This window comes from Alosa pseudoharengus, unplaced genomic scaffold, assembly GCF_046254945.1.
Source record: "Alosa pseudoharengus isolate Yale_2024_CS ecotype anadromous, Long Island Sound unplaced genomic scaffold, YU_APseudo_1.1 YU_APseudo_1.1_scf_12, whole genome shotgun sequence".
NCBI classification, from domain to species: domain Eukaryota; kingdom Metazoa; phylum Chordata; class Actinopteri; order Clupeiformes; family Clupeidae; genus Alosa; species Alosa pseudoharengus.
The window spans coordinates 39,864,247-39,882,041 of record NW_027468587.1 but is presented as its reverse complement, the minus strand read 5'-3'; the positions used below and the strand labels follow the sequence as shown (position 1 = coordinate 39,882,041).

The 17,795-nt window shown below is 40.3% G+C and overlaps 1 protein-coding gene across 2 annotated transcripts in view; it reads left to right on the top strand.

The window, feature by feature from the left end:
* Window positions 1-17,795, top strand: part of lsr (lipolysis stimulated lipoprotein receptor) — a 79,364-nt gene that overhangs the window by 46,288 nt on the left and 15,281 nt on the right. For both annotated transcript variants that reach the window (XM_076281229.1, XM_076281230.1), the window contains one exon: window positions 11,339-11,467. In XM_076281229.1, coding sequence (XP_076137344.1) covers window positions 11,339-11,467 — 129 coding nt within the window. The remainder of the gene's footprint in view (window positions 1-11,338; window positions 11,468-17,795) is intronic.

Sequence of the window (17,795 nt, the reverse complement as noted above, 5' to 3'; positions counted from 1 at the left end):
TAGGCCTATGTTCCGTTGCGCAGCCTTAAGCCATAAGGCTTAAGAATGTATTAGGTCTGCTGTGTGTGTGTGTGTTATCATAATGCATACAGTGGGCAGTGCTTCGACTTGGCCAGCTTCACTCGCGGTCCGCGCGCGGGATGACGCGGTATCACGCTACTTTAATTTGTATTTTTCCAGTGACGCTGCAACGACACTGCAACAACCCAAACAACCGGTACAGTGGGCATCGCTTTCAAATGACCACTTCATTCGCGCATTACGAGGCGTGAAGCTGCGTGAAGCTTTAGTACCACTTTCAGCCACTGTGCGTCGCTCTGCCACTGTACATCGCTATGCCTGCCGCCCCTTCTGAAAAAGCTCGATTTACCTCGATTTAGGCTACTTGGGTATGGCTTAAGGCTTGACTACACGGTGGTAATGGAAATCGAAATCGAAATTTGCTGTCTACATTATTGTCAGTGTTGGGTTAACACAACTACGCAAATCAAAACAGTGGTGTGATAATTGAGCTAGTAGAGAAATAACTGTTCAGAATTAATCTGTAGCCGTGGGTAGGCTTCTAGACAACTATGACCCACGTAATTTGCCCTAGGCTACTTCTTGACTGCAATGTAGTCAATTGACTGCTTGACATGTCATTTTTATTTTTCTGTACAATAAACAATTACATCTGCTTTAGAATTACATTCATATTTGGAACTTACATAGTCCAATGCATCGTTACACTACGTTAGTGTTTCCCAAAACCATAGTAGCAACGAACGTTCGCAACCACTATCGTAAAGTTGTGTAGTTACAACTACACCTCGACCTGTGGTAGAATGCTAGTAGAAGCATAGTTCGTGTCAGACGTCACTGACGCCAGTTATTTGTTTGCAAATTAATAATTATAAATATATTTAGGTTTCTAATTGATATTTACACTTCTAACCACCATACATCCATATTTTAAAATGCCCAAGGCAGAAAATACATAGATTAAAAGTCAATTTGCAGCCATGTGCACGTAAGTAAGTCACACACCTGCAGATAATAATAAGGTGGTGCACACTTTTTGACGAGTCAGCTGAGAATATGTAGCCTTTGATTTTCATGGAGGGGGGGTCCTTGTTAGTTTACGCAAACCAAGCCAAGAAGGCTGATTCTGATTTTGATAATATGATCTGCACAAAAGATAAACTTAGGTAAACAACGATGTCAATATTGTTGTCAAAATCTTAACCCAGATTCGAACTCTTGGACAGGGAACTGGTAACTGCTGTGCAACGGCAGCTGTCATCTGCCGGCCTTAACGCAATGTGCCACAGAAGTATGTGCAGGTGCCCGTTCACGTGCTACTAAACGTCATTATCCACCTTAGTCCAGACTACTGAAGTTTGGAAACTATCATGGTCCAAACTTACAGTACTATGTAAGTACGACAGTTTTGGGAAACAGTCGTAACTTACATGTTGGTTAGTTGAACGATGCATCCTGTTAGTAAAAAGCTGACCTCCGTTGTACGGGAAACGCACCCCATGTAGGCCATTAGCAATCTGTTTATTTTATTTTATGAAGCCTACACAGTAGATCACATGCCACATTCTCACTTTCAATAGACAGATGCAATAGCCATTGGTCAAGTATTGAGTATAAAGCAATTAAGATAGTACCCTATACAAAAAGTACTTCATACTATCATAAAAATTCGTTAAAACTAATAGCATTTTGCACTTGACAAAACACTGGATATCGTAGGCACAGGAGAAAACTTGTACATCCATTGGCCCGTGGGGAGATCACATGCCAGTTGCCTCTCCCTTCAGTGCTATGACTTGTTCAGCTGTGAGCTTGTTTGGCCAAAAAAAACTCTATTGCAGATATCAATGCGTCTTTGTTCATGGGTTTGGCCTCACAGCAGAGGCTTAGACAACTATGACCCACGTTTTGGTTTCGTAATTTGCCCTACTTATTGACTGCAATGTAGTCAATTGACTGCTTGACAGGTTATTTTTTATTTTTCTGTACAATAAACAAATACATCTGCTTTATGCCGCAGAATTACGCACTTGGCCAGCCTATAGAACGGGCACATTTTGGAGAGAATAGAGAATGTACCGCACGCAAGAATCTGTAGGCTATTTGTGGCTGGTTACCAGCAAACAATGTTTAATGCATTAACTCAAGACGTCAAACCTTTTCTAAACAATACAAACAGAAAGGATGCAGCAGGCAGCAAATATAGAAGAGTCATTTCCAGTGGAAGAACAAAATGCTGAATGAAGCCCAAAGATATGAAAGCATATCTGGCAAGTTGTTATTTTTTGAAGACGTACTGTAAATGGTTGGGCTATAGGCCTAGTTCGCAAGAAGGAGACATAAAGCGTGAGCATGCCACACTATCCACAGCTGTGGTAGCGGGGGGTAGGAGTATTACTGTTAGCGCGGGATTTATATAAAATTCTTCAACAGAAGGCCTGCCTCGAATTCAGGCTTGCCCAAAAAAAGGCCTGTGGTTTGCGCAGCCTACAGTAAGTAGGTCAGTGAGTTAGGAGTCCTCTAGACTTCTTTTAAGCTGTCTCAGAGGTGGAAAGTTGCGTTCGTTGGGGGCAGGGCCGAATTAACATATCATAGACCCTTGGGAACAAATGTCTGATGGCCCCCCCTGCCCCCCAGCCAACGTGAATCGGGCGGTCAGTTAATAGGCCTATCTGTGAGGCCAAGCCTTACCAAGTAGCCCGTTTGTTTACAACTAACATTACATTTAATTAAACTGCTTATGCTATGCCAAAATAGTTTCAACATTTTGAATATCAGTGTCGGGTGAATTAGGAAATGCCTTATGGCAGAAAGCTGCTTGGGATCCCCCCTGTCAAGCAATAACCATACAAAAAGTTAAAAACAGATGACATGATGCGTGTCACTGACATAATGCGCAAATAATATAGCCTAGAAATTCCAATATATTCGAATACATGTGTTTATTTTAGAGGGGATATTCGAACGTCATTTTTGAGCAATTTTGACAGCCCTAGTCCACTGTCTCTTGTGAGCAGGGTGTCTCGTAAAAAGAAATGGAGCCTGGAAAACCCTACACAGACTTCACTACAGACTTTAGCAGACTGGTTGAGAAATAATTTAATAGCCAGAAATATGCCTGCCCTGCCCTAATAAAGAAATATTTGGTTAACTGCGAGTGAATCCCGTTTGCAGCCGTACAAGAAACGCAGGACAAATTAAACATCTGGTTTTCTCCGAGTGCAACGATGATAGACAAACATCATTTGGACAAAATATAGAGCATATTGACCTCCGTTGCTCAGCCAAATGCCTTCCTGTTACGTCCTGTTATCACGGAGTTACAGGCGATAAACGATTTTTGATGGTCACAAGTTTACTTCATTAGCGGTTTATTTTTTTGATTATTAAAGAGTGTTTTTCATTTAAAGGTTTGACTTCGTGCTTATTCAGTAGAGCATTTAGTGCTCTTCCCAATCCCAGACGTTCACATTGCATGTTTGTTTGTAATGGATGCAACCGCGAGATAGGCTACGCGTTTGACGGCAATGAGTTGTTAACAGACATGAACCAAGACATAGGCTATAGCCCAGCAGCAATCTAGGGACTGTTTGTTATTTATTGAAGGGGCAACCGGAGGAATTTTGAGTGCTTCAGTCAAAAGTTGCATGACCCTCCCTTGCCTGCTAGAAATTGTTCAATGACCCTCCGACAGAATTGTTAAAAAAGACATGACCCTCCCCTGCCAATTGTCGCTGTCTTCCGCCCGCGCTGCTTTGCGCCACAGCCACACACTGTGATAACGTTCTTAAATCAATCTTTCCCGTGAGCTTGCATGCTACCAGTCCTCCCTTTTTAAATGTGTTGCGCCTGTTTGCACAATTTCACAAATAATCATATGTGATTAATAATATGACAAATAATCCCTGTGCACGGGGACCGAAACAATGCATGCCAACTTTTTCCGTGTTTATCACGTATTTTAACTTTCCCCCGCTGTCTTGCCGTTTTAATGTTTTCCCGTAGAATATCCCATATTTTAATACTCTCATAACAGCCCTGCCATCGGGCCTGTCTCTGTGTTGCCTTGTTGCTACCCCTTGCCCTTCCAACGAAACAGATGTCTTCAAATCATCGTTTTCCTTGCTTGAAGGCGAACTTAGAGTGATGTTAACCTATTTAAGTTTAACGGCGTGATTGTCGTGAGAGCACGATTCATTGGCGCTTGCATGTTCGGCCTTATGTCTACGTGCGCACCTGAGGCTACTTCTCTACTAGAGAAAGAATTTCCCCTGTTTGTATGTTCACTCAAAGTTGGCCTACCATAACTTACCAACTCTGGACTGTAGACCTTAACTGGCTATTTATATTTTTCTGTGAAATAAGCAAATGTATTTGTTCAACTTTATGAAGCAGAATTACGCACTAGGCTACTTGGAACATAACACATTTGACAAAGGACAGATGTATGTTATAGTGACAAAATATTAACTTTCAGTGTTTTACGATGTCTGTCATGGGGAAGTTTTTTTCCCCATGCATTTATTCTAGGCTACTGTCAGTGACTGCCGTGAGAGAAGCGGGTTCTGTGTTTCGTTCATGTCAGTGACTGACGCGAGAGAAGCGGGGTCTGTGTTGTGTTGCGTTGCGTTAATTTATTTTCAATTGGGCATGCCGTGCCGTGTCGTCCACAGCTCTTCAGTTTTGACAAAGCCGAAATTAATCCTTTTGAAACAATGAGTGCGCGCGTTTGTATGGTTATATTGCTTGACGGGGGGATCCCAAGCAGCTTTCAGCCATAAGGCTACTTTGAGAACATTTCCTAATTCACCCGACACTAATATTCAAAATGTTGAACTATTTCGGCATAGCCTATAAGCAGTTTAATTAAATGTAATGTTAGTTGTAAACAAACGGGCTACTTGGTGAGGCTTGGCCTCACAGATGCGCTTGTGCCTTAGATTAACTGACCACCTGATTCACGTTGACTGGGGGGCAGGGGGGGCCATCAGACATTTGTGCCCAGTTAATCCGGCCCTGCCCCCAACAAATCCCACCTTCCCACCAGCTGTGACAGCTTAAAACAAGTCAAGAGGACTCCTAACTCACAGACCTATTCACAAACCGGTTTCAAACAGGACCTTCCAATCGTGAGGAAGCAATTTTGCATTGTAGGCATAACTAACATGCAATAACGCCACCAACAAAAACCAAAACTAGGCTACTCATTGTCAACATGTAAATTAAATGTAATATTATTGTGAATCAAATTAAAATGTTCTCTTTTGCAAACGTAGGCATAGGCATAGTAACAGATTAATTTAATAATGTTACAAAGATACTACATCAATCCGTATGTTTCATTAGGCTACTAGGCTATTTGTTTTGCCTTACTCTTGATTCATTTAGGCTAGGCCTTTTTATTCAGTTATTCATAATCTTCCGTCCTTGTGTAGCGCACACATTCTCAGACCCGTCACCTGCCACTCATCGTAAGGGAGGTGTTTGGAATCATTCCCGCGTTACAATCATCAGCCAATCAAGGTGGTCACTTCAGTCAAGCTCGTGCATGAGTAATAACGTCATCCATAGCAACGAAGACTCACTCACTCTTAGTCAAAGATTCTTGAGCGCTCAGCTCATTTTCCCTTACTAAGAGTAGGTCTGAAAGGCTTTGTGAATAACTTAATGAGAGAAACTCCTAGCTAAAATCTTTTATTGCTATTTAGGAGTAGCCTACTCCTAGTGGTAAGATAAAAGGCTTTGTGAATATGGCCCCTGGTGTCTAACCCAATGCATAGCCCATTTACACAAAATAATGGTGGAATATTAGGCTACTGATGATCATTGTTATTTAAGAACATGCAGTGCGCGTAGGGCACCAAAAACATCTTACTCGTAAAAAATCATCATACCGCACATTATGGCGGGTCTGTTAACCTACTTACTGTAGGCTGTGCAAACCACAGGCCTTTATTTTGGGCAAGCCTGCATTCGAGGCAGGCCTTCTGTTGAAGAATTTTATATAAAGCCTGCGCTAACAGTAATCCTCCTGCCCCCGATACCACAGCTGTGGATAGTGTGGAATGTTCAAGTAATAACACAATCCAATGTGTGTCTCAATTGTCCCCCGCTGACCACCTCACACATTTCTCTAGATTTTGCAACGACCTTACATGACACAATGCCATAAAATGCCAGTTTTTAGGACACAGAATAATGTTTGTAATGATACCAGTTAGGCCTACGTTCAACAGTAACATAAGTGTAATGAGCTATTCATTGTCGAAGGTGCATGGTGAAGTGAAATTCTTACTTTGGAAAACAAACATTTGCCGATAGGATAGGGGATAGGCCTACTTGTTTATTTTTTACGTAGCCTACAATGGCCAGTTCAGACAAAGCCGAAATTACTAATTTTGAAACATTTGTATGGTTATATTGCTAGACTTAAATCCCAGAGAGTAGGCTACCGCACCCCACCGCACCCCACAGGTATAAACAAGCTGAGAATTTAGCGGTGTCACGTCTGCCTGTCACAGACGTGGGGAGCTGAAGCTTGGGATACAGTTACTACAGTAACAGTATTTTATTTTACTTCTTATGGAATATTTTTTTTTCACTTTTATAAAGGCTTTGTTTGAATGCTGTTGGAACAAATAATAGTTGATTATAAAGGCAACTTTCTGTTGCAATATTCTGTGCGTTCAGGTAACTGCAGGTAATCTCCGACGGTAGTCTACCCTATTAAAAATATACGTTTTCGATGTCCCAAACGGAGAGCCATACTTTATTGTTTTAACAATCTCTATGCCAGTGTTTCTTAACTGGTGGGTCGGGACCCAAAAGTGGGTCGCGGAACCGTTCTGGGTGGGTCGCACAGCTTGTGGTTAAAAATAAACAAAAAAATCGGCAATTTAAAATGTTGCCTTATCAGATCTAATGTTGGACCTTTATTTTGATAAACTTTATTCATAGCCTACATATCAGTCATTGCCATGGCATGGACATAGACAATGTTTATGTGACAAGTCATGTTAGACATCATTTTAGTGGTAAATGGAAGTAGGCTGCTACTCTGAATATTTGAAGTACCCTACAGTAGGCTCGGATATGGATTCACTTAAACTGAGGACAAAATAGGACAGAAACCCCATTGTGTGGTGTGCAGTAGATGGCTGGCACATGAGAGCATGAAACCATCAAAACTAAAACGCCACATGGAAACAAGGCACCCCTGTCAAAGTCATACCTGTCGAGTACTTTGAAAGGTGACATCAAGAATTGAAGACTTCACAAATGTAGGCTAATGCCAAACATCTGCATGTTCCAAACAAGTAGGCCTACAGGCTTGTCTTACCATGTAGCTCACCATATCCATTGGTTTGAATGCTAAAAATATATACCGGTATATGGGTCGTGACTTTATGAACATGGGAAATTGTGGGTCCCAAAGCCAGACCACTTAAGAACCACTGCTCTATGCTACTCACCAAAATGTAGGCATGGGAACATGATGAAGTAGCCTATCCAACTGTCGTGTGTTAAATTATTGTGATTACGAGCCAGTGGTTTTCAAACATTATGCGTGACTCGGACATCTAACAAAATGCAACAGACTCATATCGTCCTCGCATTCGCAAAATGAGGACAGACTGCTCAGATAACGGGTGTACCTCCAGTTATGCATGGTTTTAGTCAAGTCATTTAAATGTACTGGTGAAGCAGTGCTCTATTGTTATTTATCCCTATTCACCCACGCCGTCAAATCTGTGGCGCAGTGCGTTAAGGCTAGGGCTGAAACGATTCATCGAGTTACTCGAATAACTCGATTACAAAAATTAATCGAGGCAAAAACCCTGCCTCGAAGCCTCGTTAAATTCCTATGATGCGCACTATACGCGCAGGGATCTGACTGTTCCACACGGACCGTTGTTCAGGAAGCACACCACTAGCGCGAGAATCGTGATGCATTCTGTATTTAGCTGGCGCGATTGCGGAGTCAAGATATCCATAAATGGCAGAGAATGTCTAAAGTTTTCAAGTAAAGTTTTGGGATCATTACATACTCAAAAAAGGAAAAGAACAAGCATCTGAACCTAAAACATCCACTCCATGCTGTTTCACCAAGCGTCAAAAAAGTGGGCTATCTATCAATCTATCTAGCCCAGGGGTGGGCAAACTGCGGCCCGCGGGCCGGATCCGGCCCGCCAAGCACTTTCATCCGGCCCGCCGAGCATTTCATTTAGTATCAGGCTGCTCGCTATTTTTTTCCTGCGATAGAGACGACGTTGGTTAGCTTTACTGCAAACTGCTTTTCACTCTCCTTAGATAACGTTTACAATGTCAATGTCAAAACATCATGTTAAATAGAGATAACATCATGTTAAACTAAGTTAACTCTTATCTCCTTTGCAGCAGATCTAACGTGAACATTATGCAATCCATTTAATTGGGAACGCGTCTGCACTCACGAGAGGGAGAGAGAGCCGCAGGTTCCAGCTGGCTTGTGATTGTTGATAATTGATATCTCCTTCTTATAAGAAAGTTTTAAAAGGAAATCATGAAGGCAACAGTAGGTATAGGGTCTATAGGTACAGCACTAGCCATAGCGGAGCAGACAGAAGATAATTGAGAAATAAACGTGAATTAAAGCGACTGTCTTAAAGCGACAGTGCACAATTTATACATTTGTTAAACAGCATAAAATTAGCAGTATTTTTAAGCAATTCATATTTTAAAGCAAATACTTTTCATACTAAATTATAGGCTATAAAAAATGTTTTTTTTTATGCGTGTGTCGTGGGGGGGGGGGTTGCTGTGCAGCCCGCCAGCCAATTTTCAAAACCCAATGTGGCCCTTGAGCCAAAAAGTTTGCCCACCCCTGATCTAGCCTATCTATCTATCTACGTAGCCTATAGCTACATTGATGTTGGCTGATTTTAATCACATACTGTATTTGTAGCGATGTCGTGATATAATGTTTAGCTTTGATGTTTTTAAGTAGTAAACTTATTCACGTTCAATTGCGTGCACACACACACACACACACACACACACACACACACACAGGTTGCTAGGTTACCATAGCAAATAGGCTCACCCCAGAAATTATTTTTTAGTAGCCTAATGGTAAAATTATTTGTTAGTAGCCTAATGGTAGGCTATTTTTAGTAATGGTAAAATTATTTGTTAGTAGCCTAATGCCAAATGCTGCAGGTGTAGAAATCTACATAAAACAGATATTTACTTTGATGTCAAGTCTAGATTACAGCCTGAAACTTGTTGTGCATATTAATACATTAAATTGCTTTCCCTCTTCTCCCTCCCAGCACTTCACAACATAGTATGGACAGCTTTGTTCGCCCGGCTAAGTCATGCACAAGAGGTTGCAATTTTACAGAGAGCATTTTGAACATTATTTAATTGTTGGCACTGGCACTTATAAACACTAAATGGGTAAATTGCAATAAATGGGCTTAGTTTTGGAGCCAAATGTTGGAGTTATACCTCTATAAATACCTCTGTGCCAATTGCTTGATCAGTGAGGATAGGAGCAGGCTTCACTCAATTTGTCTATTTCTAAACTTTAAGAGTGCTGGCCTGGATAGTTATACATACAAGAAAAATAGGAGAGAGGCCGCACTATGCATACATACTCTTTTATTTGCACATACGCGTTTCGGCGTGTGCCTTCTTCAGTGTGCAACCACTGTGTGCCTTTACACTGAAGAAGGCACACGCCGAAACGCGTATGTGCAAATAAAAGAGTATGTATGCATAGTGCGGCCTCTCTCCTATTTTTCTTGATCATTTTACAGCAATGTCATTTTCGTTATGCATTATTTGTTTTGGTTGTTTAAAAATGCAAAAAAATAATTATCCGATTAATCGATTAATCGATCGATAAAGTGCTAGATTAATCGATTACAAAAATAATCGATAGCTGCAGCCCTAGTTAAGGCCAGCTGATGACAGTTATTTTATTATTAGTTATCAGTCCCCTGTCCAAGAGTTCGAATCTGGGTTAAGCCCATATTTTGAGAAATGCTGAATAGACCACAACCAATTTCAATTCTTCAACACGGTCACCGTTAGACTAGAGGGGAGAAAGAATGGGAAAAGATCTGGGCACAGTTCTTCCAGAGCTTCGCGCCAAGTAATAAGCGTTGAGTCGAGATGTTTGTGTGAATGAAACAAAGCGTATAGGCCATAGTGTGACATGCGTAAACCAATGGTGTAGAGATGACGCCACAGGGTTTTATTTAAGAGAGCCTACGTTTGTATGTAGGCAATTTATATTCACAATACTTAGGCCTACTAAAATAAATAGTATTTTATTTGTATTGGTTGTTTAGAGTAAAAACAAATGGGTCGGTCTTAACGCAAGTTTACAACCGGCAAGTCGGTCGGACTAAAAGGGGAAAAAAATAAATATTTGGGTCGGTTCTAAATTGACAGGGTAGGTCGGGTTACGGCAAGCGAAAATATTTTTAAGGATGGCCTGGCAGTGTTTTTTTGCGCGTCTGCAGAAGTCAGCCAAATATGAATGTAATTCTGCAGCATAAAGCATATGTATTTGTTTATTGTACAGAAAAATAAAAATGACATGTCAAGCAGTCAATTGACTACATTGCAGTCAAGAAGTAGGGCAAATTAATTTACAAAACCAAAACGTGGGTCATAGTTGTTAAGCCTCTATTGCGTAGCCTGTTAAAAACGTCACCAGATAGCATTAAATCGGCAACAACATTGTTTTCTGCAGAAGCCTACCCAAGGCTACAGATTCATTCTGAACAGTTATTTCTCTACTGGCTCAATTATCACACAAGACACTGTTTTGATTTGCGTAGTTGCGTTACCCCCAACACTGACACATGTAGACAGCAAATTTCGATTTCGATTTTCGTTACCACCATGTAGTCAAGCCTTAAGCCATACCCAAGTAGCCTAAATCGAGGTAATGTTTAATTATGCATGATTTATTTTGTTATTGAATTCGTAGGCTGGGATTACTCTCGGCAACAATTATGTTTAATGGTAGATCCTGCTTTTTTCAGAAGGGGCAGCAGGCAGAGCGATGTACAGTGGCAGAGCGACACACAGTGGCTGAAAGTGGTACTAAAGCTTCACGCAGCTTCACGCCTCGTAATGCGCGAATGAAGTGGTCATTTGAAAGCGATGCCCACTGTAATGCGCATAATGCGGGTTTAATGAATAATCAATTATTGTTCATTAATGTTAGTGAAAGTCGATTAAGAAAATTCCTGTAAATTTGCAACCCTAGTAACAGTTTTCATGTCTGATCTTTTCATATCCATGTGTGATCTTATTTCAGCTCGCAGTGGTTATCGCATCCAGGCCAATCCAGATGGGAATCCCACACGTGTCCTATATTACATGGAGAGAGAGCTAGCAAATTTGGACCCCAGCCACCAAGGAAATGCAGCAGGCAAATACAACCGCTGTAGGTCTTTTGTGTATCTTTCTCTTTCTCCAAAATCCTCATTCCTGGGTTCAATGAAGCTTCTTAAAACCTTGCGTTGGTCATAGAATGAAGCTTATATACATAGAGATGGGAAACCCAGCTTCAGAAAGTAAAAGTCCTACCATGTGTTCCATCCATTCACTAAACCAGCTGATTCTAATTATCTCAGCTCTTCAGCAAGGTAGATGGGCTAATAAGTAACTTCGTTTCCCATCTCTTTACAGAAATAGAATATTTGTGTACATTTAATTGCACTGCATGTAAATGCAATAGACTGTTATCCCTGTGGTTCTTCTTCCTCTTCCGACCACATTAATACAGCTGAAACTGCTGAACTGTTTGACCTCATTCAAACACTCCTACAAACACTCCTACATAGTCTTGTAACAGATAGTTGTGCAAAGTATTTTTTATATTTGTGAACTTTATACTTTTTGAAATGTGCATGTGAGATAACGGCTCATAAAAATGACCAAAATTTAGAGAGATGAAAATTCTGCTTTCAGTGGTTCTTCCCTACTGCACCCTCTTAATTTCAATGCTTCATCTTCAACTTTTGGTCTGTAAAACAAGGGAACCCAGGCTATATGGAAATATAAAAGTTATGTTCATATCTTTATCAGAATAATCAAAGTAGTCATTGCAATTTCAGTATTTTTCAGCCATGACTTGTTTGATTTTCGAGGGTCTCCAAGGGGGGCCCCTGAACTCCAGTAACGAAAAATAGCTGGAGGGTTTTTAATTATATGGCTGCTCATAGTTCCACATACTTATCACACATACAAAGTATGTGCCGATTTGGCCGACTCCCATCTTCCGACCTCTGCCTGGTTTTGCCTGGTTTTCTCGTGCAATGACTCTTAACATCCAACTGATGTAGGTTAACATCCAACTCATGTTCCTAATACCTAAGATATCACAATTGAATTAACATTTAATTTGTACTGACAATTTTATGCTAGATACTATCTAACCTAGTGATTTTTAAGAATACTGTAGACTATCTGAATAATCATACTGCAAAGTAATTAGAAAAAAAATATTTTTTACACTGATAGTGTTTTACACAGCAGCCTTTTTGCATTTACATGCAATGGTAATTCCTTCCATGGAATTACATGTTCTAGTTTATCTTGCTGTTTGAGTTTTTTTAACACCCAAAGGATGGACACTACTGTAAAAACTAAAATATTTTGAGCATAGATACATGTGTAGAATGTACACACCTTTTTAGGGAGTCAGACTTGTGACTGAAGCGTAAACTTGAATCAAACATTCTTTAGAACACAGCTGATCAACAGTCTGCTTTCACTTTTGAATGAAGTTCCAGTCTTTGCGCAGTAATATGACAGACGTGAATTAGAAGCACAAAGCCCATTTTCCTTGACAGCGGTCTGTTATACTTAGCAATGGTCTGTTATTGAGAATTAGCAGTTAGAATTAACGTTGGGAAGGCCCATTCAAGTGAATGGAGCATTCTACAGCACTCTGAAGAGCTGTGTAATAAAAACAGGTTGAAAAATTCCAAAATTGAAAAATTCTGATTAAGTTCTCTGAAAGTGGCTTTTCACGCAATGGTGCCAGAACAATTTTCAAAGTCTTGGGTGAGGCCATAGTTATCATGCTGTAGTTACCTAGTTTGGCTATCACCAGACCAAGCTCAATCTTTTAAGATTGAACATTGGTCTGGGGAGTTTGCTAGGTATTTTCTACTGCACAAGAGGCGTGATCAACGGGCATAGTTCAAATGATTATGTACGCAATTGGATAGTCATTCACCAATCTGACCAATGAACCGGGTGACGTTTGCAAAGCAGATGATTTTTAATACTTCAAAATACCATTTGATAAACTAGACTGCATTTCCGAGGAACTGCGAAAGTGTGCTTGCTCTGGTACGGTCACTAACGTGAGCGACAGTGGAATATGTTACGTTGAACCTGGCATAATCAAAGAATTCTACGTGGAAGCGTAGTTGGTCTAATTGAGTGCCGGTCACTTTAAGGCATTTGTTAGGGAACCCTTGCAATTTTAACACAGTTAAATTAAAGGTTCATACTTCTCCTTGAGACAAACAGTTCCGAATCTTGGAAAAAATTTCCATTTACATCGGGATTTTGCAAACATTTAGTGTCAGAGTCAATAAAATTAATAGAGCATGCATGAGTAACCTAGTCGAATGAAAGTGATTGATTTATTTTTAAATTATTTAAATAGCACAACATAGAACATTATTGTGTGGCGGCTGGTTTTGATTTACCATAAAGTACAGGGGCTTTCAATTTTTTTTAGCTCAAGGGACCCTTGGCTGAGGCCATAAGGCCAGGGCCAAAATGTTACCAGCTTTCGTGAACATGAAACCGAATTCACAACAAACACATCCATTCAATGATTTGGATTAGCAGTTTAGCACGCCGCCTTCTATGCAATGCTTCTATGTGGCAACAACAATCCATCAACAATCCTTTATGTTTTGTTAAATGCACATGCAGAGGAGAGGCAGCGGGGTCTTTACGAGAGAAAGCGTGGAGGGGTAAGGAAAGGCTGCTGCGCAAAAAGTTTAGCTCAATGAAAGTGATTGAATTATTTTTAAATTACTTAAATAGTACAACATAGAACATTATTGTGTGACAGCCGGTTTTGATTTTGTGGCGGCCTGCCACAGATTAGTCAATGTATAGGAGACATTGATGTTATATATTCCATCCCGGCATCCCCTAATACTGATTTACTGGTTTATTTGACAAATAATCTATATGTGCCTGCTCTATAAGCACCATATGTCTGTTTGTATCTCAGAATAAAGGAATGTCCACCACATGTTGTGTGTGTGTGTGTGTGTGTGTGAATATATTTCACTTAACTCATTAAATGTAGCTGGATACTCATGAACGCATCTATAATAGCCACAATAGGATGTGTGTGGTTTGACATGAGAATAAACAAGAAATAATATTTAATTGCCCATTATAAATTACATTACAATGCACCTTACTAGCATTAATACTTGTGTGAAGCTCACATTTCTTTACCATACAGTACAGAGGCCTTCAACCTTTTTCAGCTCAAGGGACCCTTAGCTGAGGCCATAAGGCCAAGGCCAAAATGTTATCATGGCAATAAGAGCACGTTCAATATGCTGTGGGCAGTGTAGCTCAATTTGAGGGGACGTCATATCAATGTTATTGCTTATGATTAAAAAGCAGAGGTGCAGAGTCAATAAAACAAAACAAATAAAAAATAAAAGAAACATTAGGCAGGCAAGTGCCAGTTTTTGCTGTCTTTGAAAAGTTTTTGTTTGGATGAAAGTAGTGCACCAATCTAAGTTTTTCTTAAAGTTGTTTCTTGCGCAGGTTCACCGTTGGTCATTGCTTAGGTTAAATAGCCTATAACTTACATTGGTTTAGCCAACTATGTGTCAGTCATTTCCATTACAAATAGGCCTAATACAATTTTAGATATTTAATCCCTAAAATGTATCACATGAGGCGGCTCTCCATCAATTAAAATCACTCGTATTACTCGCACATCCTTATGTTTTTGTGTCATTTTGACCACTAGCCTTCCTGCTTTCTGCAAAACACAATTGCAGTGGGCCATGAAGATGCTTGCTAGCTTCGGATACAGTCTATTCTAGCCACGTGTAACGTGAAACGATGAGCTGCATAGTTTTCTAATGCATGGTGGAGTGCTACAGCATGACTGTCAATCTTGTAACGAATTTTATGACAAAGAGGCCTAATTGAAGACATTTGCATGGTGCATGCACTTGTTATCACTGGTAACAACACTTATTACAGCCTATTAATAAACGCCTATTCAAATGGTCAAAACAATGCTCCAAGTGGGGGGACATCCTTCTCACAAATACAATGCCCACTAACATCAGGACTCCTAATGACATTCTCCTAACTCCTAATGACATTAATATGCATAGAAACATACTAAATAAACCATTTAATGATATCAATATTCACCGCTATACTGACAATCATACTGGGTATAAAATACATAGTGGAAACTAAGGACAAAAGTTTGTTGTCAGATAGCTTCCCAATCAGGCTAAAAACAAAGTAAACGTAGTCCTATGCTAACATTCATTCCCTTACCTCGTTGGCAGTAGGCAATAAACTCTTCATTGAAGTACAACTGGTAGGCCTACGTCATTAACAGGTTCACGGCTAGCTTCAACGCACACCTTCACAAACTGTATTCCTGTCGTAGGCTACTGATATTGCAGTCATGAACATCCACGATGACAACTCATTACTTGAGAAATAAAACAATGTGCCTTCTCACGTTGATCCTCTGTGAATTGTAATACAACAGTGCCACCTAGTGTCTAAAAGTGTGAGGTAAACCTCTTTTTTCGCTACTGCTGCCTACCCAGAATGCATTGCACGTCTTTAATAACTAAAAAACAACACAATTATACTTAATCTTCTGTAAATATATCAATTTGCATACTTTTGTACATGTAAAAATTAGAATAATACTCTCCCATCAACTTTTGTACTAAAAATTTATTTTTAAAATGTATAATACTTTCATATCATGACAATTAAGCAAATTAGATTTGAAAACCATATTAGTGTACTGCAGAGTACTGCTGGTATATATAGCACATGGTTCCTCTCTATAAATATCTAAGTCCATACTATCCCATGGCATTATATTGTATTGAAGTGCGTGGCAAGGTTGAGATGAATCTGTGCATAGTCAAGCAACATGTAAATGAGGGTGAAGCAGGCACAAGTGGGCTTGAATGTCATGGCATAGGTAAAAGGGTTTGTCAATTGGCTTACTTTTTTATTTAATCTTTTATCTTTTTTTTCACATCCTCACATTGGAGTCCTGAGTTCATGTACAAAGTTTGGTTTCAATATGTGACAGCGTTCCTGAAATAATACCTAACTTCCTGTTTTGCAGCTACGCCGCCGTTTTCGTTTGGCTGTGACGGGCAAACGCTTCTGAAAATCAAAAATCCTTTCTGTAACTTTTGTGAGGCTTGGTCCAAGGATCATGTACGTCAAGTTTCGTGAAGTTCGGACCAAATTTGTGACCTGTGAAACTTTAGTTTCGCTTTCTATTCAATTCAATATGGCGGAGGAATGACAAGGGTCAGTGACGTCATTTTCAATTTCCACACTACAACGGTTCCGGCCGGACGTTCCAGAGTTGGATCGGTGGCGATATCTCAAAAGGTCTAGGAGCAGGAGCTGGCCAAAAATCGGGCTTACAGGAATAACTAGACTGCATTTCCGGCGGGAACTGCGAAAGTGTGCTTGCCCTGGTCCGGTCACCAACGTGAGCAGACAGTGGCATACGCTATGCTGAACCTGGCTTGATCCAGGCATTGTAACAGTGCCTTTCAGTGTTGGAGCAGTGGCAATATCTCAAAAGCTCTAGGAGAGGGCTATTCAACTATTGGCTTGCGGGTTGAATGCGGTTCGTTGGATTTTACCTGTGGCCTGCCTTCGAATTTAGCTTCTATGACTAAGATCAAATCAATAAAATAAAACGACAGCAGTGATTGGCTGCAAAACTAAATAATGTCACGCGTCTTGCGCCTCTCAAACTGGGCTATCAGAAGAATTGAAATTATGAAATATGACCAAGGCATTAAAATGCTGCTTGTTTGTCAGGATACTTTTTCACTGATTCATTTTAAAAAATATGAGCTATGAGTGTGAATTTGGGCTCGCATTTTTTACGACATAGCTCCCCCTGCAGCTGACTGCTATGCTAAACCCCCACTAGCTAGCAAGCTAGCCATCAATAAACTAAGCTAAACACATAGGGCTCACAATAAAACGGTCGAGCAAACACATTGTTCAAGAGACTATCAAATCACATTACAAAAACGAAGTTCACCCAAGGGTAGGCTACTTACAATTTCAACAGCAACAAAGCCAAGTCGGAGTGCGTTTTGCAGTCTTCTTAGAAACTACAACCTGACTAAATTTTCGAGTATTTCCGCCGAGTTACATCCGGATGTGTTCGGACCGCGACCAGAAAGTTGCATATTCGGTTTATCCGCGGAGAAGCACTAGGGGGAGACGAAGCACCCACCAAACGACCCAAAAAGTGTTGTAGAACCATCAGAACGACTCTCAACCTGCATAATTAAGGTCATTTTTGCTAAAATTGTGAGGGAATCCTTGCAATTAACATTAAGACAGTTAAAAGGCTGCTGATGTGTGGATGATGCAATTCATAACATAGTTAGTTTAAATAACGGTTCGTACTTCTCTTCACGTTTGAGTCTTGGAAAACACTTTTCCATTTACATCGGGATTTTGCAAAC